Genomic DNA, 25354 nt, shown 5'->3' on the forward strand with positions numbered 1-25354 from the left:
TATATATCATACACTATATCTATATATATCATATATCATACTATATATATATAATATATATCATACTATATATATCATATACTATATCTATATATCTCATATCATATACTATATCAATATATATCACACTATCATACTATATCTACATATACCATATCATATATCATATATCTATGTATCATATCATATATCATACTATATATATATATAATATATATATCAAACTGTATCTATATATATCGTGCACTATATCTATATATATCATATATCATACTATATATATATATCATATATCATACTATATATATCATATACTATATCTATATATCTCATATCATATACTATACCAATATATATCATATCACACTATCATACTATATCTATATATATCATATCATACTATATCTATATAACACCATATATATGAGACATATAGATATAGTATATCATATAATATGTCATACTATATCTTTATATATCATATCACACTATCATACTAAATCTATATATATCATATCAAATATATCATACTATATCTATATATATCATATCATACTATCATATATAATAGCAAGTAATAAGACACAGCAAAGAAACAGCCCGAATTGAACTGCAGGTGTTTATTCTACTTACAGTAACAAAAAACCTGTGAGCTCCCGTATCTTAATGTACAGTGCTATATATTTTTTTTTGCCATATAAAATACAATGTACAGAAATCTCTATCAAGTAAACCCAAAGCAAACACACTTTTTGCCTTTTTGCATACGTTTGTGTATGTCTTTTAAATTAGAAACGTCTCGTTAGGAACAAAAATCTTACACCGTAGTAGATGTCTGTATTTAATAACACCCCTCTGCACTGTTAATGTGTTGGTTGCAGGTTCATATTGCAATCATTCCAACCAGCAAATCCATGATGGATGAAGACTTTAAAAGACACCGTTTAAAGGACCATCCGTGATGTATAAGGACTTTAAAAGACATTGTTTAAAGGACCGGACGGGATGGGCTGTTTAATGCAATTCTTTTCCATTCCGTCGGTATCTCTGTTCTTTTGTAGACTTCACTCTTTGCCAATTGATATCTGACATTTTTAAGTGCTGCTGGTTATAAAGGTGCTGCTCTTAATGCTCTTTAATTACAGGTTTGTAAATATGTGGGATTAAAACTCCTCACCCTGGTGAAAAAAAAAAAAACAACACAAGTACAAATTGTTTCGTTGTTGTCCTTTGTTAACAGATGGATTAACACAAAATAACTGCATGGAGAAAGGAAGGTAGTGCACTTTAAGCTTATAATATTCAGCTTCCCAATCCTCTGTCAAATAATAACACTGTTCTTCCGCAGCCTTTTCCTAAACACACCATCAGAAAGAAAGATGGCGATAGTGGACTCCTTGTTCCTTTATCCTTGCAGGAACAACTTGGGACATGAAAATAGATGAGATGTAAAGGTATGGCTCCTAAGGTTTCCATTAAATTCTCTTATAAAATTACAATTCAAGTTACTGGAAAACATAACTTTATAATTTTTAAAAAGCAATATGCTCTTCTTTGACTTTTCCCATTTCTGTACCGTAAATGGAAATTTTAAAGATAAAGATGCAAGTAGAAAAAAAACAAAAACAAAAACAAATCTTCCCAACAGGTAACACTGTGAATCCTTATAATAAAAACGTTATGCACAAAATGCAGCAAGTGAAAGTCCAGTTTGTTCTTGCTGTCTGAGTGTTCTCATTCACAGTTGCTCAAAAATTACTCATTTGTCAGTACATTTTATAAGGCTAGATTTACAACAGCACTTTTGTAAAGGTGAAAATATACAGTATGTACAGAAGACACTGAGTCAGGTCCTTGCTATGTTGTAAAAGTATCTTATTTATGGAAAATAGCAGTCATATTTCTATGACTGATTAGTGGAAGATGAAGCTTCTGTCTCTGTCGGTTTCTGAGTCTCCTTAGGTGTTTCTGGTTTCACCTCTTTAGCAGTTTCCCTGGGTTTGCTCCGATCTTTCCGATCTTTCCCTCTTTCGCGATCCCGGTCTCTCTCTCGATCTCTTTCTTTCTCCCTGCTTCGATCCCGGTCTCTGTCTTTATCTCTGTCACGATCTCTGTCTCTGCTTCTCGATCGCTCCCTGTCACGTCTTCTGTAGGATTCTCTGTCTCTATTTCTGGCTCTGTCTCGGTCTCTGCTTCTTTCCCAGTCTTTAGCATGCTCGGAATCTTTCTCTCTGTCTTTGTTTTGGTTTCTGTCTCTGTTTTTATCCCATTCCTTGTCCCTGTGTCTCTCCCAGTCCCTGTCTCTGTTCCAGTTTCTGCCACGGTCTCTTTCCCAAGGTCTGCCATGTTCACGATCCCTTCGTCTTTCCTCAAAGGGTCTACCTTGTCGATTATCACCTTGCTGAGGCTCTGGCTGATCTAAACCCTTGTCTTTATTTCCTCCCTCATATCTCTCTCTCTGTCTCCCTTCGAATGTCTGGCCTCTATATTCAGTATTTTTGCCTTCTCGGAAGTCAGATGCTGACCACTGTCCTTCTGACTCATGCCCTTGTCCAGAAACATTGGAAAGAGATGCAGATGGTCCGGCCTCCTCCCACATCTCTTTTCTGTGGCCTGATAGATGGCCTGGAAGGTCTAGGAGTGGTCTTGGGGATGACTTCATGCTTTGTTGTGACTGACCTTGGAAATGAAATCTAGAAGGAGGTTCGTTTTGCTCTGGAAACATAGCAGGCGAGGGTCCTCTTGGTCCTCCATACTGAGGTGGTGCTGGACCCCTCTGGTTGGCAAATCTGGGCGGGGGACTCCCTCTCCGTTCTTCAAATGGCTGTGGCAAAAGTCCTCTTGGTCCAGGTCCATGATTAGGAGCTGGACCTCTTTGCCCTTCAAATTGATTGGTGTGAGGCCCTCTTGGTCCCCCAAAATGACTAGGGGCTGGACCTCTTGGCCCTCCAAACTGAGGGCCTCCTCTCTGTCCCTTAAACTGAGCTGGTGGAGGTCGTCTTTGACCTCCAAAAGGAAAAGGTCCTCTGTTTCCCATAAACTGAGATTGATCTGATCCATCAAATTGTCCTGGAGGCCTAATCATTTCATTGTATTGGGGATCTGAGAATTCCCTTTGTTCCATGTGAGGTTCCATATGATCTTCAAACTGAGATGGCGACATTCCTCTTGGAACACCATAAGATGGGGCAGGGCCCCTGTTATCACCAAAAAGCGGAGATCCATGCTGCGAAGAAAACAAGGGAGGGATGGGACCCTTCTGACCTCCAAATCTTCCGGGGGCAGGTCCTCTTTGCCCATCACTATTTGGAGAACCGTGCTCTTCTGAGAACTGTGGTGCCGGCCCTCTAAAATTAGGTCCATGAGGTCCTCCAGGTGCATTATGTATTGGTGGTTGTGGAGGTCCTCCTTTCTGCCCAGACAAAGAATATGGAAGTCTGTTTTCATCAAAGTGCTGTGGGAGAGGGCCACCCTCGCCCTGAATTGATGTAGACTCAGCTTGTTCTACAAACTGATGAGGCAGAGGGTTTCTTTGTTCTTCATACTGCAGTGAAGACAGACCTCTCTCTGGTTCATAGTGACCACCTGTGTTTTCCTGAGAAGTAAACATTGCATTTGAAAAAGAATCTCTTCCTATTGCATCCTTTGGCTCATTGGACCACGATACTTGATGCATATCTTGCAAAGACTGACCGTCATTTGAAGTGGAGAAATTAGGTTGAAAGCACGTAGTTGGAGGTGTTGGAAGCAGCACTTTACGTAAGGGTTTGGATGTAGAGGGTTCACCAGGAACTGTTTGACTTATGTTCTCCAAATTAACTTGAGCAGTGTTTTCAAATGTGCTACTAGACGCCTCACTCTGAGGCACTGTAGAAGACTGTTCACTTGAAGCCCAGTTATCAGCAGTATAACTAAGCTGAGGAGCAGACATTAATGTATTATCTTCCTTAGCAAGTGGAGCTGACAAAGCACTTGGAAAACTTGCTGAAAGAATTTCTCTTGCAGGTGTTTCATTCTGTACTGCCTGGGGCTTTATTCGAGCATCAGCATTGTCATTTATTTCTGTTGCCATTCTTCTGGCTTGGCGAGGATCTCTAGTCTGCCGTGGGTCAGAGCCCTGGGTTAAAACTTGTGCTTGTTGATTTGCAGATGAAGGTAAATCTACTTTTTGTAAACCTTGCTGGCCCTGTTGGAACAATTCAGTCTTTAATAGGGAAGATTTTGGTGGTGGTGACATTAAAGCATCAGACACTGAAAAATGAGCCATTGAAACACCAACAGCTGCTCTTTGTTGTCTGAGGGCTTCTTCTTGCTCCTCTAGTTGCCTTTTCTGTTCTTCTATTTGTTTGTTTAACTCTTCCAGCATTTTTTGCTGTTCCACTAAGGATGAGGACGCAGATAAGTCGGGTACGTATGGAGCAGATGTTTCTGCAGCACTGCTTTTAGTATCCGTATACATTTTGTTTGGTAAATCATCAACAGCAACTTTTGCTTCTTCCAAGATAGTTTCATCTTCTGGATCATAGGCCTCATCCTCTAGTATTGCTGTATTACTCGGCTTTTCCACATTATAGAGTTTCTCACTTTCACCTGTCTGCATTTCAAAAGCTTTCTCTGGATCATATTCTTCCTCGGGATCATATGGTCTGTCGTCTTCCTCCTCTTCTATAGCTTTGTCTTTTGACATCTGGCCAAACTGTTGTACAATGGGATCTAACAAAGGAACAGCCGTCACACCTCCCTCAGCAGCTGCCTGAGCTTTCTGATTTGAAGGCTGGGCAGTTTCAGAATCCTTGGCAACAGGTTCAAAAGATTTCTTCTTTCCAAAAAGTGTCTGCAGGATGTGCTCAAGAGGAGTGGCCGTTTTTGAAGATGAAGAATGTGTAGCAGCACCACTTGGAGAAGCAGTAGCTGAAACTGGTGGTGGTGGTGGTGGTGGTGCAGTAGTTGTGGTTCCGCTTTTAATCGAGGACAGTATCTTTAATACCGAAGGTGTAACTGTTGAGCTTTCCGGAACGGGAAGTGGGGGTGGAGGCGGCGGTGGAGGAGACCCAGGTGGTGTTGTACTTACAGCTGAGTCTCCAGAATAAAGTGTGTATTTTGGAGTTTTCTTTTCTTGGAAAGAAGTTGCTGGCCCCTTCAGGAACTGAGATGGTTCTGCTTCCTCTTGCAATTGAATCCGACTTCGCTTTTCCTCTATTTTGTCTGCTTCCATGCCAGTAGCAAGACGTTTCCCTTTCTGACAGATGACCAATCCAAGAATTAAATTTGGACGTGATGATTCAAGACCTGAAAGAGAACACAAAGATTGTATATGTAAAAAACATTTGTATCAATACTTTCAATAGAAACTTATTACATTATATACCGGTAGCTACAAATGTCGTAACAATAAGTTCTTCTGAATTTCATGTGATGACTTATTAGCAATTCTATTAGTCCACACATATACATATCCACATTTCTTTACTATTTATATATGCATTTGTATGTGAGAAGAAATATCTCAACCCCTTTCTTAAGATTTCTTTAACACCGTATTAAAGAAAGTTTTCATCTTTGTATTATTATTTTATTCTTGTCTGCTCCCGACTCAAACAGTTCCTGTAAAATAGTTTGTCATAATGTTGTACACACAGAGATGTTGGACAAGCCATCTACCTTTCTGTAGGGCTAAGCTGGAATTTAAGAAGCATAGCTGAAGAAAAGAAAACTCTAATGCTATTAGAAAACCTTCCTTTTTTTTTCTTACAGATAAACCACTTGGCACTATTAAAATTCATAACAACAGCAACCTTAAACAAACTGTGTTTGGAAACAATATTAAAGCTCATAACTGACTCTGGTTATTCTTTTTTCCCCAGCTAGATACCATTTTTAACATACATTAAGAAGTAGAGAAACTGATAAGTAACATACTAAACCAGCACATGAGAGTTTAAGCAGATACGTGTTTAGCAAGTGGGAGAAAGGGACACCGGGTATGTTTGCTTTCTCTCCAAGAAAGCATTTAGTTGGGTGTGAATTTGGTATGTCTGGCAATTTAACAAGCTGTTTTTTAACCCTCTGTTGTAGGATTCAGTTTGATGCCACAGGCACTGTGAGCAGAACTGCTCCACTGTGAAAGCTTCTGACTTGAATCTTTGGAAACGTTTATCCAAAAATGACCAGAAAGTTTCTGGAAAGAGGGAAAACACAAACATCCATGCGCCTGTTTCATGTTATTGTGTTTCTTCCTCTTACATTCACAATTCCCACTGGCACTTGTGGAAAATAAACATGACCAAAATAAAGGGCAGGGAATGAATCCTTTAACATACGTGTAAAGGCAAATGTAGAAAAACTGTATGAAGAAAGGCTTAACTTCTGGATTTAATGACTTCAAAGAATCCTTTCTAGGGTCCACATTAACTAGTATCTACAACCAGCTAGGAAGGAGAAATACAAGAACACAAAACAAATGGTCCAGTAACATAATATTCAGTGTGGTTAAACAGCAAGGAATCAAAAACCTACACTGCTCCTTCCACTCATGAACCTGTAGGAGTTTTAAAAGCATAAGATACTAATATACATATATCTTTTGTTGCTCTTACTAAACAAAACCCTCTGCTCACTAAGGGACAGTTTATACCACCGAAAGCTCCTAGATAACAGCAGTATATAAAGTAGTAGAAATCCCATTGATGCAGATAAATTCTATTTGTGAACAATAGTCATTAAGTACACACTTGAGATGAAACAACCCAATGCAAAGCTTTAAGCTCCTATATTCACTAATTAGACCATTGTATCAGCTGTTCTCATTTATGTAGCTGAATTTCTATTCATCTTCTCTAAGTTATGGTTGCTAAGATTAAACTCAGAAACCAGTAAAATGAGATAAGCTTATTTCTAACTGCAGCTTTCTAGGTGAGAAGATACCATCACATACAGATAAACCTGAGCTACATTTTGACCAGGGAAGTTAAAATTTCTTCTTCTGTAAAAATTTTCACTGCAAGAACTATTTATGGTCTGCCACAATAACACTGCAAAACTACCACTGCTTTAAAACCTACTATTGGCAACATTTGCTACATATTTCATTAAGGCTTAATTTCTGTTAACAAAACCTCACCCCCATCATCATCAATGCTTGCATTTCTCATCCTCCATTCTTATTCCATTTAAACCTTACTCTCCAAAAATGTAACTGTAATTAACAAGGACCATAATTATTTCAAGTAAAGTAAACTAACTTGAAAGTCTTATGAGACCTCTTCAGAACCAAGGAACAATCTCTCCTCTGAAACTATGTTCTTCTGATGGTAACTGGTAATATCACAGTGAGTCTGTTTTACTCATGTGATGGGGAGAGCAGCTAAAGCTGGACAGGCACTAGAATTTCTCTTTACAACAGGCCAGAAACAAATGGAGGCCAATCTAAATTTTGATCAAGATTTCCCATCAGAAATAGCTCTCATTTTAAGTACAATGAGAAAGAAGAATAATGAAATTCAATTGAATGTATTCTAGATATCCATAGTTGATTTCGCAGTTCAGCGTCTGAGTTTGATGTAGTTCTGTGGCTGAGAGGGTGTTGGACGTGCTGCTTTCTGTAATAATTTCCAATCTGCAGTATATTCTCTCAGAAGTGAGGCAGGGATGGTGAGATGAACAATGAAAACAGGCAGGACAGGAACAAAACAGTTATCTCCAGTGAATCCAAGATTATCTGAAAAGCACTGTATGAAATCTTGGTTCATCCAATCACAAAATTCATTTGCATCCTTTGCCTAGAATCAGCTCCAGCCATTCTGATCACAATACATTACATACACATTAACGTTTAACCTCAAGGCATAGTTCAAAAGACATCTTTGGTGGGAAAAAGACCATCCAGAATGTACAGCCTGAATGGACTCAGCAGTGAGGTGCAGTTCACACTGAGTGAATCTGCTTTATGCTTTTGATCAGTACGTGAGTAATGACTCCACATTTGGTCAGCACTGACCACTGCAGAGTAGCTCACAAATCTTCTTCCCAAAATTCCTAGCAGGCATTCATTTTTCTTCTGTCATTAATATATCGCTTATTTACTTTTATATAGAGACTTGTGATTTACACAACTGATCGCAACACGCATCTCAAACACTAAATTATTAAAGCAGGCAGGTTTCAAAAAATCCATCAGATCATCTCTCTAAAATAAACAAAAAAAAATCATTTCTGAATCCCACTAAGAATCAGAGAACGTCACTAAATAGGGTAAAATTTAAGCACAAGTTCAAGACAAATTCCAGTGCTATGTTAATAACAGCTCCAACTTCATCTGTTTTGTTTTATCAGAGAAAAAAAATCACTCTTTAAAGTTCTAGTACTGTAATTTTACATGAATATCAAAAGTTTGGCACAACCCACTACCTAAATTGGTTCATTCCAAAGTGAAGGAAGAGCTTATTTTGGATGGAAATACAGAGCAGAACGCTGATCTACCTGTATCTCCACCTCCATAAACAGGTTTCATGATCCATAAATAGGCTAAGCACCTAATTTTAGGTCATAATGCAAATGTTGGCTGAAGTTACTGGGTGGTATTTGGAGGCTCCCTCTCACAAGCCAGCATTTTAAGTGCTGCAAGTTAAGTTGGCAGAGCTTTCAGTGCTAAATTATTTATCGAATATTTAACTCTTTCTGATTTGAAGTCCACATTTGGTTTTATTCTAACTACAGCCATTAAAAATGATACATTAAATATCAGCACTGGACATACATCTGCTTCTCTTTCCCCTAAATACATTTTTCATAAGATTCTGCCACATTTGTATGTATAACAGCCAAATATTCTATCTAGTTTTTTTTCCCAATTTGTTGCAATTTTAAGAGTATTCTAAATAGCATGAAGGTATTTCAGGCCTTCTTTCTGTAAGAGAACACACACTTCCAGTTCTAAACTGTCAGGAGAGATACCAACATTTGTGGAATCTCCTTTGCCGAGAAAAAGGTTCTTATTACAATATGTCTACTCCTAAGTGCCAGATTTCCACTATTGCCAACAGAGCCCTCAATAAATCACTCTTTCTACTGATAACTAAAATTGTTCTTTTTTTCTTTCACAAGTTGCTTTGACATCCACACATGAAAAGTGCTAAATAACTGAAGTGTGTATGTGAAACAGAAAAGTAAATTCACATACAGGAAACCATCCCTCAATGCAGAGTATCCCAAACTTGCATTACACCCGGTAATATACTTGAAATGATGTAAATAAATGTGAATTTTCTTCTGTTTTCCTGTTTTCCAGTCACCCATGTCAATGTTTTTGGAGATCTTCTATGTACTATAGCAGTTCAGAGGTCCTCAGTTGCGTTCCAAATCCAGTTCATCAGAGAACAGGAGAAATTCATCATCTGTATGTGCCTGATGGAACTGGCTGAGACAGCAGGAATATCTACTAACCAGGACTTCTGGAGCAACAGGGTTTGACTGTCCTCTCCCTCCTCCCCCCTCCAGCCATACTAATCAACACATCTTACACTGCCTACAGCATAATGCTTTTTAAGTCCTTAAAGTCTTCTGTTGGAAGGCACACGATTAAATTTAAGGAGACGATGACCACTTTGTATAAAATGTTTTTATTGAGTATTTTAAAAATAAATAAATAAATAAGCTGAATTCCATTAGATGTCATTAAAGAGTACGGATTACATGGATTTTAAGCTACGGTTTGAATACATACACAAAAAGCAAAAACAGCTTACCTGATATGTTTTTCCCTTATATACTGGACTCTGGTTTTAAAACACGAATGCATCTTAGCACAACTATGAGGTAAAGCCTCCTGAAGTCTAAATGGGCCTTCCATTAATTAAAGATGTCTGTACCTTTGGAACCTTGCATCTATTGTGGTGCTTTAACACACTTTGCCGAACAAATGTGGAATTATATTTGCCTCAAACACAGAACACTGAAGCCAAACATTACTTCCAATAATTTTAACTATAAATAGAAGCACGTAATGTAACTCACCCACACCAACTGCTGCCTACCACCTATCCGAAGGAATATGATATCCCCACTTGCAACAAACCGACGTTCTGAAGTCAGTGATTCATATAGCTGGCTCTACCACACGTGGAACACTTCAAGCAGCTTGTGCACGTGTTGCATGAAGCACAATGCAGAGCAGCCTAGTGGCCAGTATAGTGAAACCACTGTAAATATTACCTTTGTCTTCACAGACTTCGACTCCTCTGAAGGCTGAGAGTTTCCTGCTTGATGTAAGTGGCAGTGCACCACTTGTAGGGTCTTAAGGCTTTGTAGATTTATGGGTTGCTGAAAGTAGGGTGGGTTCATTGCTTTCTTTGTTTGGGTTGTTTGTTTGATGTGGCTGTTCTACCCAGTCAATTTTATAGCAAAAACATCCTCCTAATAGCACGTATGCAACTTGGTAGAAAGGCTAGATGAGTCTCAGGCTATTTTACTTTGAGACGATTGACTGCAACTTTTCCCTATTTAATCTGTAAAACTGTTTTTATATGAAAGATATACTTTTAATAACATGTTAAACATTTAACAGCTTGTTGCTGATTCTTCTTTTGTGATTTTACCTAGTGTTTAATCTCCCCTATTTTTTGTGCTTACCTGGTCCCTCAAAGGGCAAGAGTTTGGAAGGTATTGGGTCCTTAGAACTCAGTGGGATCAGGTAGAGATCCTTGACATGTCTGTTGTTATTAGCTACAACACCAAAACGACCACGACTGCTAAAATAGGAGTAGAGAGAGATATAGGCCACTTCTTCTTCTTCTGTGGCAGGATGGAAACGAATCAAACACAGTTCCTGTAATACAAAAGCAAAGCAGAAAAATTCAACCTGGAGCATATCAACAAATAAAAAGGTAAATGGCAAATTCCAGGGTTAAAAATAAGTTGTGTACTTATTGATCCACTATTTTTTCAAGGGATACTCTAAGAGAAAGTGGTTGTCCAATTAGCAAAATTAAAACAGAATCAGGCTTGTCGTTTTCAGAAATCCCAGTTACTTTTGTATCTCACGTCAGAACCTCCTGAGGTTCTGAATACTCAATTATGAAAGAAACGGGAAAGTCTTATAGTTTCATAACTATATCTACAGGCTGTGCTTCATTTTTACCACTTCTGAAGTGGTTTTAGTAGTAAAACTAAATACATACACTTAATGATAATGTCCTAGTTCTTAACATTTGAATTTCTGCCTTTGATATTGAGTATGTAATTGTTTACAGTTCATCATTAAAAAACAGGAAGTCGTATGAAGATTTAACTGCTATGTAGGGGAAAGATGATCAGCAGCTCAATAAGCAAAACTGCTTCTTCAATAAATCAAACATTTCAAAGTAATAAGTGGTGACAGTAGTTTTCTAGACTTGACCTGTGCCAGCATTTCCTGATTATTAACTTATATTATCAAAAATTGGCATTTCTCATTGCTGCATATTTCTTCTGTACTTTGCAAAGGATTTTAAGTGAATACCTTAGAAAGCGAAGATTTGAGTTTGCCAACATAATCCCAGACTGTCTTCGGTGAGATCCTCCCACCAATATGAATTGTATCTGGTAAATCCTAAACAAGAAGTATTACATGGTAGTATAAGCCAAGAGACTTCAGCTTTAACACAGTGCAGATTGCCCCATCCCAGCAGCCCAGACGATAATGCACCATTATATTTTAGTGAATTCCCAAGTGTACATTTCTGATTTCAAACAGCTCATTTCCACATTTCAAGGTGTTAATTACGGCATGTTGCCAAACAACAACAGCAGTGGAAGGCCGAGTACTTTTATTCACCCATCAGCTATTTCTCAGCTTTGACTTACAGGAAAGCTGTCATTTGTAATATAGGTTTTCTCCACACTTCCACTTTATAAAAGTTAATAAATTAAGGACAGTGTTTTTAATAAATGGCTAAAGAAATATTTTTAACAGATAACACCAGTGATCCACCTGACTGTGAGCGGAAGGAGGCACCTATTTTATAATGCAGGCTATAAAACTTCTTTTCAAAACCTCAACCTGAAACAAAGCTATTATTCCATGGTAGGTGCTCACATACACATATACATATATACATTTATTAAAAGATATGAGAATTCTTCACAAATTTGTGAGGAATTTTTAAAAGGTTTTTTCCTTTCCTTAAGCTACTGCTCCTACTTCCAAAGGGATGCCCATCTACCGCTGTCAGACTTTCAATAGAATATCCACAGTGACCTCAGCTTTCCTAGCAACTAGAATTGCAACATATTCTAAACACATAAACACGTCAGTGCTAACCTCACTAAGATAATCAAAGCACCCGGAGACAGGATATGCTTTAGTGACAAATTTGGCCACACTTTGCATGTTAATAAATCCCTTCCAAATGGTGTTGAGACGGGAGAGGAAGAGGGAAGTGTCGCTGTCTTGAGGTGAGCGTGGCTCTGCAGTGCTGTAAAACAAATCCAAAACAGAAAAGTTACGGATCACAGTAACAATGCTCCTTTCCTTTTTCTTTTCTTGCCTCCTCCTAAATAACAGAATTCTTTGTAATGGTTTTGTTAATGCTTTCCATTAACTAGGTATTAATGGGAAATGCGAGGAATAATTGAAAATATCCTTGTAGCTACATACAAGCAAAATTATGCTGAAAGATATGATGTTTACAGAATCAGGGTTAGTATCAGTATTGTGATCCCAAGCACATAACAACTAATTTGAAATATGCAACTTCCACTAAATGAGACAATAACGTGCATCTGAAAGAGAATCTCATGTATAGGAAGTGGCTACGAACAAAACTATTTAAACTGCAGTTCCATGAGCATATCCTTAGCAATACTATTTTTTTCTATTAAATATTAAATATATATTCAGAACACATAAACAATGTCCTGCCTTTCATGCTGATCAATTGGTTAATTTTAATTTATATTCAGAAAGTCAGATGTAAGAGTATCTTATTTTCATATACTTTTTTTAATAGAAGATGAAAATCTGAAGTACCTTCCAACCATCTCTCAAATACACTCTTTCTACACTTAAATTTATATGGAGATTTTAACATTAAATACTTTTAAGTTTTACTTCTCTGTTAAAGCACGCCATAGAATCTTTGCTGTCAGTATTCACTGATGCTCAGAAAAAATTCACCAACCAGATAAGGTGAATGAGGAGATTATGAATTAAAATTCTGAATCAAGTTATTTGAACTTTCAAAGCTGAATGTGTCTTTTCAGAGGGGAGCGGGAGGAAGAGAAGAATAAACCAACTTTGAAGATAACTAGGCTAAAGATTCAACCCCATAATTTGCTATTAAATATACGCACTTGATGCTGGGTAACTGAGGAACAGCTAAATATCTTGGATCTGGTGAAGACGATGGTTTTGTTAATATTGATTTGGGGACAGTCGTAACCGGTTTTGATGTTTCCTGCTTTGATTCTCCCATTGAAACTTTCTCAGCTGCAGGACCAGAACGTGAGGCTGTTGCTGCAGTGCCAGAGGAGCTGCCCGAGGCTGTCCTTGGATCTCTACCAGAAACTGTTACAGTTGTGACAACCCCACCAGCACAAACAGCAGGAAAAGCTGAAGTTTCTTCAGGGATAGAAGAGTCAGTATTGTCCTGGACTTGAGTTGTAGGAACATAAGATCTTTCTGTGTTTGACTGGGAAACCACTTCTGCTGCAGGCTCAGCATCGGTTTCCATTGCATCTTCAGATGCTGCCTCTTTGGCAGGCTCTGCTGCTGCTGTCGGTGCAGAACTTTCGTACTTTGGCTGAACTTCTGGTTTGGATTTTGTCTCCACCTTTTTAACAGAAGACACTGACTTTGACTTCTTAGCTGGTACTTCATCTTCGGATGCTGAAATCTGACCTATGAATTCATTTTAAGTGCTTTAGGTTACTATTTGATGCTGAAAACGTTGGAAAAGAAAAACAAACATGCAAACAAAGCTCTTAAGAATTCTTTTAACATCACACAAAGTCAACATGTAGATACCTGTACAGATTTTGCAGTTTAGATCAAAAAGATGGGCTCGGTGCTGACTTGTTGTATCCTTCAACATACTGCTAAAAACATCCAAAGAAGGAGCACTGTTTGATTTTGGTATGCTTCGTGCTGACTCTTGCTGCTCCTAAAAACGAACAAACAAAAACAAACATTCTGGTTGAGCAATTGCAACTACAAAGAAATACAGCACACCTACAAGGTAATATTCTTACAGCTCATGGAAACAGTTCATATTTCAGAGGAAAAACCTGAGGCCCTAGTTAGTTACCACTGATCTCCTTTGATGTCCCCATGCTAAAGGAACAGCTAATACTTACGTCAGAATCAGACACTGGTGGAGAGTCTTCCATATTGAGATCAGGTGCATGTTCCCGTTTCACGGTTACTTTCTTGACCTCATGTGACTTTTTTCTTGACTCCACCACCTAAGAGAAATAAAACCACTTCAATGAGATGACAGCATATTTACTTTATAATTGCATTCTGTACTTTCTTATTAGTTAGCTAGTGGAAAAGGCCTGCTGAAACTTATAACTATTCCTACTTTGTTAGGAAGAAAACAGTAATAGGAGCGCTAAGGGCTGGTGAACTTGATTTAAATTCATACTTAAGGACACAGTAGAAAACTGTACATCACTTACTGCTTTGGCTGGCTTCTCTTTCCATACAGACAGTTCTTTAGATAAAAGTTCTTCTGGTTTCATCCTCACAAGTTTTGACAGAGAGATTTCCCCATGGAGAACGCGATGAAAAAGTCCCTAAAAACAAAACAAAACACACTGTTGCTATGCTGAAGAGAGCAGTAAGATAACAAAAAGATATGTAGTGTTGAACCATCAAAATGCTTGGATTTATTAATTCCCTATTAAAAATATTAATTAATTATAAGAAAAGTGGGAAGGGTTCAGCAACCAGAAAACAAGGGTGAAATAAACATCTAGTACAAATTTTCCTAATTATCATAAAAAAGTCAATTTAGCTGAACAGTCATTTCAGAAGTTGAATGGCCACTTCTGTTTTACATCTATTGCACAAATTAGAGAAAGGAAACCCACAAAGTTTAAAGTGTTGTCCAGTCAATATTTCCATCTGGAAAAGGTTTTTTTTTCCCCTATTAAAAGAGAAACGATCACATACAGAAGTAGTATCTGATATTCATTACAGAATGTCACAGGAGGAAGAATGAAGTCCATACTTAAGAATGCCATTCAGTGAATACTCCACCCCAAAGGCCCAAACTAATAATAATATATTTCAATACATTTACTGTGAGAGGAAATTCCAAACCTGATTTTTGGGGTCCTTGAGATTGAACATGATGCTACGGTATTTACTCTTGTATCGGTTGTCTGTAACTTGAAACAAATTAAACATCTCCTTCTCAATATTGAGAGCTACTTTCCCTACTTCACTCTCTGTCATGACCAGATCATCACTATCGTTGACTCTGTGAAAAACAAGAAAGCATTTGTGCATTTACATTAGGCACGAATCTTCAGGTAGCATTCATTTAAAAATAGCCTTGCAGAGGAAGGAGCTAACCTGAGCTCCTCCACACCTAGAAGGGACTCAAGCCTACTTTAAAAGACATCTCAAAACCAAAGTCTATCTCAGGACACGTGACATACAGCAATCTTCTGCTGCCTCTGTCTACAGAAGGCATGAAAGACAGTCTGAATGAGCTGAGGTCAGCCTCTGTGACTGCTCCTGGCATCAAAACGTGGCTTTCCATCATGAGCTGCAGAGGAAGCCTGAGCTCTCCAGTTTGAAACTCAAGACTTCCCACTGTGAACAACATTTCTAATTCAGAGACTACCAGACTGCAGTGGTGTAAGCTTTGACAGCTGACCACAGCTTTAACAGCACTTGTGGGACAATGTTTCAGCATTCTTTTTCTGATTTTATTTATAAGTGCTACAGTTACTAAATTTTCACTGTCACATTCCCAATGCTATTTTTGCACCACATCTATATCTGCTAACACCGCCATTGCCAGGCTTTAGCTTCAGATCACCGGCACCTCAAATGCTTCCATGCTGCAGTTAATTGTCGAGATGCCACTGCCTCATCACAACTGGGATAGCAGCTTCGTGGGGTTCTCTTAAGAGCTTTTTCACATTCACACTGATTTTAAATCCTGATTTTATTTTTAATAAACCTGAAACACCAAATGTGTTTTCACCAACTTCTAATATAAAGTTAAATCTCTCCATTTTGCTTATCAAGAAACAAAACTGCAGGCTAAACAATAGCTTCCTAAACAAAATAAGTGCTCTGAATTCCCACCTCTTCCATAAAATTTCTTTTAGGGACCGCCGAATATTTTGTCGAATCTGAGAGTTGGGCTGTGACTGGATGGGGACAGCCGATACTTTCACTTGACTACTTCCAGCTGCAGTAGGAACGGAAGATGGAGCAGGCCTTTTGAGTCCTGCACCCAAACTGGAAGATGCAACTGGCTTTTTAGGAAGCGATGAGGCAGGAGGATGAGCTGAAGGCTTTGAATGAACACTGTCCGATGAAGGCCAAGTCTTCTTGGGAATTACGCCTTTGAAACCCCCAGTAGAAGACTTCAGTGGCTGTTTAGTTAGTGACAAGCTAGAGAAGGTTGAGGCCTTCTTGGGAAGAACGTTTTTAGTGAGGGAAGATGTCTGTTTCTCTGCAACAGATGTTGAAGCAACAGTTCTCTTCGATGCCACTGTGTGCTCTGCTGCTTTGTCTTCCTTCTTTTTCTCTCCCTTTTGAGCTGTCAAAACAAACAAGAACAATGCAATACTAAATGCTTACATTTGTAACTTGCTATTTACAAGGACCATTTATCAATCTAGAAACAAGTCTGTGAAATAACACCTCTGGAGAATAACTACCAAGGAAACACATTTTGGAGGAAGAACTTTCCCTTGAATGCAGAAGAATTTATCTTGTCAGACTGAAGAGTTTAACAGTTCCACTTCAGCTGTACAGACTGAAAATCACACACTGCAAAACAACTGAAAAAGGCACCACCTTCAAAGATTCTGAGTTTCATTTCATTTCCTGGATTTCATGATCAAGCTTCAAAAAAAACCCACACTTCCATAAAGTCAATGTCATCATATATTTAGATTGGAAAGATTCTCATAGTAACTTGCAGAATTTTTTTATTGCAGAGGTTGACTTGAATAGATTCTACCAGTTTGTGACTGAATTCGTACCCTTGAAGCTTAAGAAATCCATTCTCCAGACTATTTAAGGAGCAAGAGAAGTGAACCAAGTTACATAACACAGAAGTTGCTTCAAGTTTTAACTGCATTCTCCATCTACTCGGTCACTACCACAACTATAAACTATAATTAGATCCCCTTGTTTCAGTTTCCAGTTAAACTCTAGATCTACAGAATTGAAACACAAAAACCATTGCTCAGTGTGGCCATCTAAATCCCATCATTTCATTCACAATACCCAAGATTGCTGTTTAAACTAATTATATTTTTTCTACCGTTACTAAACAGATTAATAGACATAATCTCAGGTTACGTTAGACTTGTGTGGGACACAAAGCCAACCATTCCTTCAGTTGCTTTTTCATCCACCCACCTTCTACCATCAGCAGGAACTACCCAGAATAACAAAATAACCCCAAAACAACCCCTGGTACAGCAAACAAGATTTGTTCCACCCCAGATTACCAGAAATATCATTTTGAAATCTTATGGTTACAGTGGGCCAGCACTAACGCACATATCACAGCAGTTCAAACAGCGACGGGCTCTGAGTGAACCTACCTACTGAAATACAACACTTCCAATTAGAAGAGCCAAACTTACTCTCCCAAGTCTTTTTTTTTTTCCCCTTTCACAAACCTGCAGTTAACTACCAACCAATTAACACATTTTTATCTGATGCTTTCAACTAGTTAGGGTTTGTCAGCAGAAGAATTAGCCCTGAAGCCCTGGATACATAGAGCTGTACGCTCTCTGCAAAGGATTCAGGAACTTAAGATAACTTCACCAAAGACCAAATAGGTCCCTCTTTGCCTCCATCTGCTACAAGAGCAGAAATCATCAGGAAGGATCTGATGCATCCAACTTTCATGCATTCTAAAATAGACTTGAAATGAACAAAGGTGGAAATACAGCCACAAAGCCTGATCTAAGAAACCTCAGAACAGCATAAATTTTGAATGGAAATACAGCCACAAAAGGAGAAGGCTTGGATTGCTAAAGAAACATAATGCAAATACTCCCTTTGTGAATGAAACCCTGGATGTAACTGCCTGACTCCTGGCTGTCCTCTCCAGCTCAGTTCTAATTGACCCTGAACACTTGTACACTCCTCCAGCAGAAAGAATGCTTCTAACAGCTTTGTTACGCTGGCTCTTATCATCACAGTTTCACCACAAATACAGAAACTGGTGGTTCAGGTCAACTAAAAATAAACACTGCACCTGAACTTCCATTAGGCAAAGTACAGAAGTGTGTCTAAATTAGAACACAAAGCAAAGAAGCTGGAAGACTCAGAAGCATCATTTACCCTGTTTTCTTTTTAGTGAGTTTTTGTTTGGGAGAAGTGTATTATTTCAGTTTTTCAGTGAAATTTATCTGAGGTCTAAAATGAGACAGCTGCCAAAATACACTGAAACCTTTCAAAGAACGTGCAGATCTTACTCTGAAGTAGATTGTAATTCTCATGCTATTCCCTAGTCTGTCTCACTCGCTGTCAGACTGACCATGGAGCTGAGAGCCTCAGCAGGACCCACTTCAGTGATGTTCCTCCCAAAAAGCCTAACCCACCAACCCCACCAGTATTTATCAGGAGGTCTTCAGCCATCCCAAGAGGGATTAGAAGCTATTGCTGATGGGTTTGGTTTGGTCAAATGAGGCATCCGGAGCTAAAAGAGGTAAAAAGCCGATATTAATGGTATTGAAAAGAGATAAGATGAATATCCAGAATGTGTGTATGATAAGACTGCAGGATTTTCTCCATTTCCGGGCTTACTGCATCTTCTGCATGGACTTGCATCTCTTCAGTCAAGTGGGATAGCAGCACCTTTCTGTGATGCACTACAGAAGGCAGTACAACACAGCTCAGGTTTCCACAAAATGACCACAGTACAATCCAGTCTGCAGCGCTAAGAGCTTTAGTTGTGCACAGCATAATTACAAACCATTAAATACTGAAATTATATTTAATACCCTATGCTCTCCAGTCATTTGTTCAGATTGGTTAACGAGAAACATGCTGATAAAGATAACTACAGCATAGCCAAGATGTGTTAATCTGATGTTGTATATGTTAAAAAATACATCCATACTCCAAACCTTCCTTATGTTCCAAATAACTGCACTATGGGTAAGAATAACATTCATGTAACATAAAATAAGTGGTACCAGTGCAAAGGTAGATTGAAGTTCCCCGGGACAGCAGAAACAGACGCACTGAAAAGGGTTCCAGCACATATGCTGTTTTTTCCACTCCATGAAAATCTAATGGTTTCACAAGCCAAAGTATTATCTTATACCAACACTGTCTGCCTAACAGTACTTGATGGTACTGATTCAGCGGACACCTCACTGTATTTGAAGGTTACTAATGTGTGCATTGACAACAAAACATGGGTACTTAAATCCTTTATATGCTAATAACCTGCAATGGCAGCAAACGAACCTCATCTTAAAAAGAAACTCATATCCCACATTGACTTTGAGAAAGCAAGTTTGACCTATCCAGGTTTCAGTTCCACTTGCACAGTCCAGCAGCACCAACTCCCTCTGCCCTTGGACAGGTCTTGCAGTCAGTGTCCAGGAGCCACAGCTGAGTGCAGGGAAGGAGCAGGACCGCCTCTTCTGCCAGCAGCTCACTGCCCTACTGGCTTAGTCACAATGTCAGCACAGCCCCAAGACCTGTGCTACTATGGCAAGAGCATGTTTGGGAAACGTGTACAGAAATGTGTACTCTTCCTGGTGAGCAGTATTTTAACACTCGTGGAATTGAATTTCTGAACAGATGTCACTGTTGTTCAGCAAAACTGATGAAACCATAACAACCGGGTATTTGCTCAGACCGCGAGTTTCAAATCACTTCGCCTTGCGGATCACGAACAGCTTGAAGACACAGTCAATGCCTACTACACACAGGGGCTGCTGTGCTTTGTACTGTGATGTTCTCAGTCCTTTTTTAATCAGCAGCTCCAGCATACCTACAATAAATGCTCTTAAACCAATTTTAAAATGAAGACTACTACAGAACATCAGCTTATCCAGCCTGAATAGGGTTTCACCAGACAAAAGATCAGTGCCAGAAGGAAGCATCTGGTGACTCTTCCATCCAACACTTCTGAATCCCTGGACTTGATGTTAGAAGATACTTGAAACAAAACAACTCCCCCCTTTCCCCCCAACAAATTCCCATCCTATCCATTCTGCCTTGTGAACCACATACACAGCAACAGGATTATTACTGACCAAAGAGGCGTGGGCTAAAAAAGACTGAGGTACAGATGGAGCTAATGAGTCGGCTCATTGCCAGTGAGACCCAATGAGAAAAAACCTAGAAAGGTGTTTCGTTTCTTTTTGTTGTTTTTAAGGCTTATGAAACAGCATTACTGTTATCTTAACTACAGACATTACTATCATCTCCCCCCACTAGATGTCATCAGATACAGAACACCTCCCCTAAGGAAATTCCTGTTAAAGCTAAGCCAAATATATTAACACGTAGCTAAGAATGAAACTCCTTTAAGCAGTGCATAACTGCCACATTATCTGCTGTGTTACAGCTGAGCCTGTTGAAAGTCAGATGTTCAAGTATACTTCTCATGTTCAGCATTGATGTTTCAGCATCATAACATGGGTTAGGTCCAATTCAAGAATGATTTCCACAAAGTAGCACCAGTAATTTTCCATGAAGGATTTGCAGGATACATTTGTGCTGTAACCCCTCACCTGCATGGGGAAGTTGGCACCACCACCACAAAATCTACCCACAGGAAACTTTGGTCTTCCCCCAGTCCCTTCAGTATTTTCCTGCAGAGACAGACCTTGAGCCTATTGTAAGTCTCCCTTCTCCTCCCAGTCTTTGGAACAGCAGCTTTAGGAAGCCACTTCAAGATACCCACCACCCCCTCACAGCTTCTATTTAAATTATCTCATTTGCAGCACGTTATTTTGCTGGAGACATCCAGTTACTCCAGTATTTAAACATCTGGAGAAGTGTGCTATGTTTGAACATTAACTGGATCACAGCTCTTTAAAGGTTGCCAAATTTCTCATTCGAGTTGTAAGCTATGCTTTAGATGAACCACAAGTGACTGAAAAGTGTTTTGCAATGAGTTTGTAAGGCTTAGATTTACAACAAAACCTCACAATAACAAAGCATCACAACCAGCAGCCCAGAATACTACTGAAGTTCTGGTTTGTGAAAAGCATCTTGCAGTCATGGAAGTTATTTGCTACAGAATTGAAAACCTCGGCTCAAGGTCGCTCACGCACAGAACTGCTGCCTTTACCACCTAATACTGTCTAACATTAGCTGTGCTCTCCCTCCTCCCCTGCCTACACTCATGCTTTGGGTTCTTTCCCCTCTTCCATAATGAGTTCCCCCCCAAAAAATGTCTAGGGAGGATGGGATGAGGGGTGCACCTCAATCAGCTTGCTTATAACTTTGTACTGTCACAACACATTGACAAGTGAGCAGGACTACTAACCCAACACTGCCTTGCAGATCAGTGAGCTGGTATGTACCCACAGCACAGAGACTGCTGGAGCATCCATGGTTTTTATGGATACCCTCCATTCTCTCTGCCCACCAAAATAAAGGAGTTAAGAAAAAAGTGCACAGCTACTTGAGATGCACCTTTTGAAGCGGATTGGTTATTATACCCAAAAGGATTTGGCATCCTTTTCAGAAAATAATAATAATTATAGCAAGTTCACAATATTAGTGTAGTTTTGCAGTTAATGAAGCAAGATTATCTATCAGAATGTATTCTCTGAAAACCTGTGTAAAGATAACCCTGAGCCAAGTAATTACATATTATCTCTAAGGACTGGAACAGCACTTGCATTAACCACAGCTTAAACGTTTGACAGAAATTCAGTTGTCAAAAGTAGTATATAATAAACAACAACAAAAACCATTGATTTTTATCCTGTCATTCCTATACTGCAGCTGTCCAGTCTGAATGTGGCTCAGCGATTTAAGCATCTCATCCCTATTTATCAATATTGAAGAGTTCAGGAACAGCAAGTTTACCTCCCTAAAATGCTGAAATGGAAGATGGGAAAAAAACCTCCCCAGCCAAATTTGGAACTACTGCTTTCTCAGCAGCTTCTCTTCATCCTTCAGCCCATGAACTGCTGAAACTTGTTTCATGCAGCTGTGGTATGACTGACCCCTTCCTGAATGACTAGTGACAGAGATAACCTTAGCAGAGCAGAACGTCTGCTCTGCACTCCAGTGCAGTGGCTGTTACAGAGCTTTAACCCATGAGCTTAGGTGAGATCTTTTGATGCATTACCTAACTAGAAACTGGACAAGATACATGGGTGAGCTGGTGCTTTAGATGTCAGTAATAAAGCACTCTACAACGGGAAGTCACTTACCAGTGAAGAAGCGCTCCTCACGTGCAGCCTTTGCAGTCACACTGCTGGGATGCATGCCTGACATCTGAGCCTCAGAAACTTGTCGAAGAGTCAATCCTGTTAGGTGCCACTGAAGCACCCTCTTGTGGCACTGAGCACTCAATGCTCAAGGCTGTGAAGGTGAGGTGTAGCTTATAACAGCTCCTATTGCACGGCCGTGCAATTGCTGCTCTCCTGAAGCCTGGGGCTTTTTCAGGTCTGCTTTTTGTTGTTGTTTTTGGCCTTGTCATTTCTCTCAGATAGCTCAGCATTAGTTTCAAGTCATTCAGAAGAGCTGAACTATTCTCACACAGGTTCGGGTGTTAGTTTCCACTGTTAACTGCCTCTGAAGCAGCGTGGAGAACTCTGTCTGTTTTCACTTTTAAGATCAAATCAAACCTTATTACCAAAAACTAGCATTTAAGCTGTGCCTTTTTGTTGTTGTTGTTGTTTCTCCTTCAATTTTTTGAAGGAGATTTACCCATTTGCCCATTCTGATCCACACAAGCAGATCATAATCAAACTGGTTTTCTCTGCCAAGCCTCCACATTCAGGCACACAAAGTGAATCTGCCATTAAAACTGATTGATTCATGAAACTGAGAGGCTTTTTTGACGTGGTGATTTGTTTGTACTGAAGCTAGTACCATAGCTATCTTCATGCAAATCTGTAACTTAAGACATGCAATGCTTTGTTTTAATCGACATTATGATTTATACTAGACAACCTCTTAACTATGTCAGCTCCTGAGAGAAAGAGAGGCACCACCCACTGCTAAAAAGAAGAGATCTCCTTGTTTTCAAGAACCTTTTCTGGATCAGCACCATCACTCGTTGTAGGGACTGGCCATCTTCAGGTTCCAAGTTCAGTACAGAGATCAGCACAGCAAACCATCAGCACCAGTATCAGCAGCAATACTTGACTTCAAAGTGCATGGAGATGGTCTCGATAAAACCCTTTTATTCAAGGACTATCAGAGGAAGATCCTTTTCACCAGCTCTCCAGTCAATCAAGTTAACTTCAGAGAACTAAAGCAATATTAGTAAAAGAACGCAAAACAGCAATAGAGGGTGGTGAGGTGTTTTTTAATCAAACTTGCATCACTTTCTGTTTTGGTGACAAGAGGTAAACCACCCTGATAGTCATAGTGCATCTGTATGTTGTACCATGTGTCTCCCCCATCCCAACCCTTCCCTCCTGTGAGAGCTCCTCACACTGAAACCAAGCACCCATTATGGCAGTTCTGCTGCATTCTGTCATCCAAGTGCCACAGGGATGTTGGGTGCTTGAAAGGCACAACGGAAAATACGCTAGCAGCAGGGAACAGCCTTCCTAACGTAAGACACATGGCAAAAATCTTCAAGTGGCTGACAACCACAGAACAGATGTGACATACCTGGTAGAGCAGAGAAGGGGAGCTCCAGGAGTTCACAGGCAGGAGATGATAATTGCTCCCCAAGGATATCACTGCTCCTTTTAACAGGCTGAGTCCCAGGGGATGTTGGCTTCAGCAGCCAATAATGGTCTGCCTCACTCCAGAGCCAGGGTTCACATTGGCCAGCAGCCCCTGTGCCAGCACAGCCCCCACCACACTCATGATGCAAGTTTGGCACTGGAGCTGTGCTACACCAGATGCTTCTGCACTATAATCTTCCCAAAGCCAACTCCAACATGAATTTATCAGCAGTTCTGGCAGATTCATTGTTAAGTATCCAAATCATTATTTGATCCCTCAGCAGCCTTTCTGAAAACTCTTTAGTTACAAAGGGTTAAGTCCAGACCATGTATACAGCAACCACATCCTAGGAAACTGCTAGTAACAGAGAAGTAGGAGCTCTTCTTATTGAAGTTCAATTATTAACACCTCTCAGAACAGGCCTGTTTTGCAAAATAATGTAGCATTAAGCAAAGATACCTTAGCTTTCAAGGTCTTAACAGAGGTATCTCTGAAGTAGTTTAGTTGTTAATGGTATGGAACCTGGCCCAGGCTACTGTATAATCTCATAAGGGAGCACTCGTATCAAAAATAAAAGCATCAGATTTAACAATAGTGCAGACCTTGCAGTCCAACATACTTATGACTTAAGTAAAAATACTTTCCTATCATTTAAGCTGAACCATACCAATGTATCTAAGCACTCAACTGCAGAGTCACAACATAAGCAGGTACAAACCTATCTGCATAGGCAGCAGTCTGTGCAGAAATGGCCTTGTTTTTTCTTTCCACAGTGATATTTATATACTCCAACATTAATTCTGCCACCTGAGTGATAGCTCCTCTGGTCTTGAATATAGATTATGGGGAGGAAATGTATTATAAATGGCACGTTTCCTGCTTTGACACAGCATTACAAAAATCACATTTTCATTATCAGATTATCGGATCCTAGTATTACTGTATTGCCCTGACAGTCTCCATGTTTTGCTGGAGGTGGACAGGAACAAGGCAGTCCAGGTGTTCTTTGAATGTGGCACTGTAAGTTATACAAGCAAGCACCATTCAGACTGTGATTAGTTCTTAGAAGTAGAAAAGATGAACTGCACAAAAAGATGAAGAAAACTGAGAGGGGACAACAAAAGTAAAGTGGTTTTTTTTTCTGTCGTTTGCTTTTTTAAAATTCACCAAAGCTGGTGCTTTGAAAACCTTGCTATCCCAGAATGGGGCAGCATTCATTTGTCTCTTCCCTAAACCACTGCTGTAAAACAGGACAGGTGTACCACAGTTAGTGTACTTTGATCTTCT

At 39.4% G+C, this 25354-nt stretch overlaps 1 protein-coding gene across 4 annotated transcripts in view; it reads right to left on the reverse strand.

The window, feature by feature from the left end:
- Nucleotides 1-600: 600 nt before the first annotated feature.
- DIDO1 (death inducer-obliterator 1) overlaps nucleotides 601-25354 on the reverse strand; it is a 45234-nt gene continuing 20480 nt past the window's right edge. For 3 of the 4 annotated variants that reach the window (XM_015881546.2, XM_015881543.3, XM_015881544.3), the window contains 10 exons: nucleotides 16298-16757; nucleotides 15299-15458; nucleotides 14653-14769; nucleotides 14329-14436; nucleotides 14000-14135; nucleotides 13327-13873; nucleotides 12296-12449; nucleotides 11495-11584; nucleotides 10627-10822; nucleotides 601-5289 (listed from right to left, as the gene is read on the reverse strand). In XM_015881546.2, the coding sequence (XP_015737032.2) occupies nucleotides 1904-5289; nucleotides 10627-10822; nucleotides 11495-11584; nucleotides 12296-12449; nucleotides 13327-13873; nucleotides 14000-14135; nucleotides 14329-14436; nucleotides 14653-14769; nucleotides 15299-15458; nucleotides 16298-16757 (5354 nt within the window). In that variant the 3' untranslated portion in view covers nucleotides 601-1903. Of the gene's footprint in view, nucleotides 5290-10626; nucleotides 10823-11494; nucleotides 11585-12295; nucleotides 12450-13326; nucleotides 13874-13999; nucleotides 14136-14328; nucleotides 14437-14652; nucleotides 14770-15298; nucleotides 15459-16297; nucleotides 16758-22593; nucleotides 23238-25354 lie in introns of those variants that run through there. The other variant, XM_085520386.1, reaches the window with a different exon arrangement.

The sequence above is a fragment of the Coturnix japonica genome, chromosome 19 (genome assembly GCF_054131305.1).
Source record: "Coturnix japonica strain WE chromosome 19, WE-NBRP24, whole genome shotgun sequence".
NCBI lineage: Eukaryota > Metazoa > Chordata > Aves > Galliformes > Phasianidae > Coturnix > Coturnix japonica.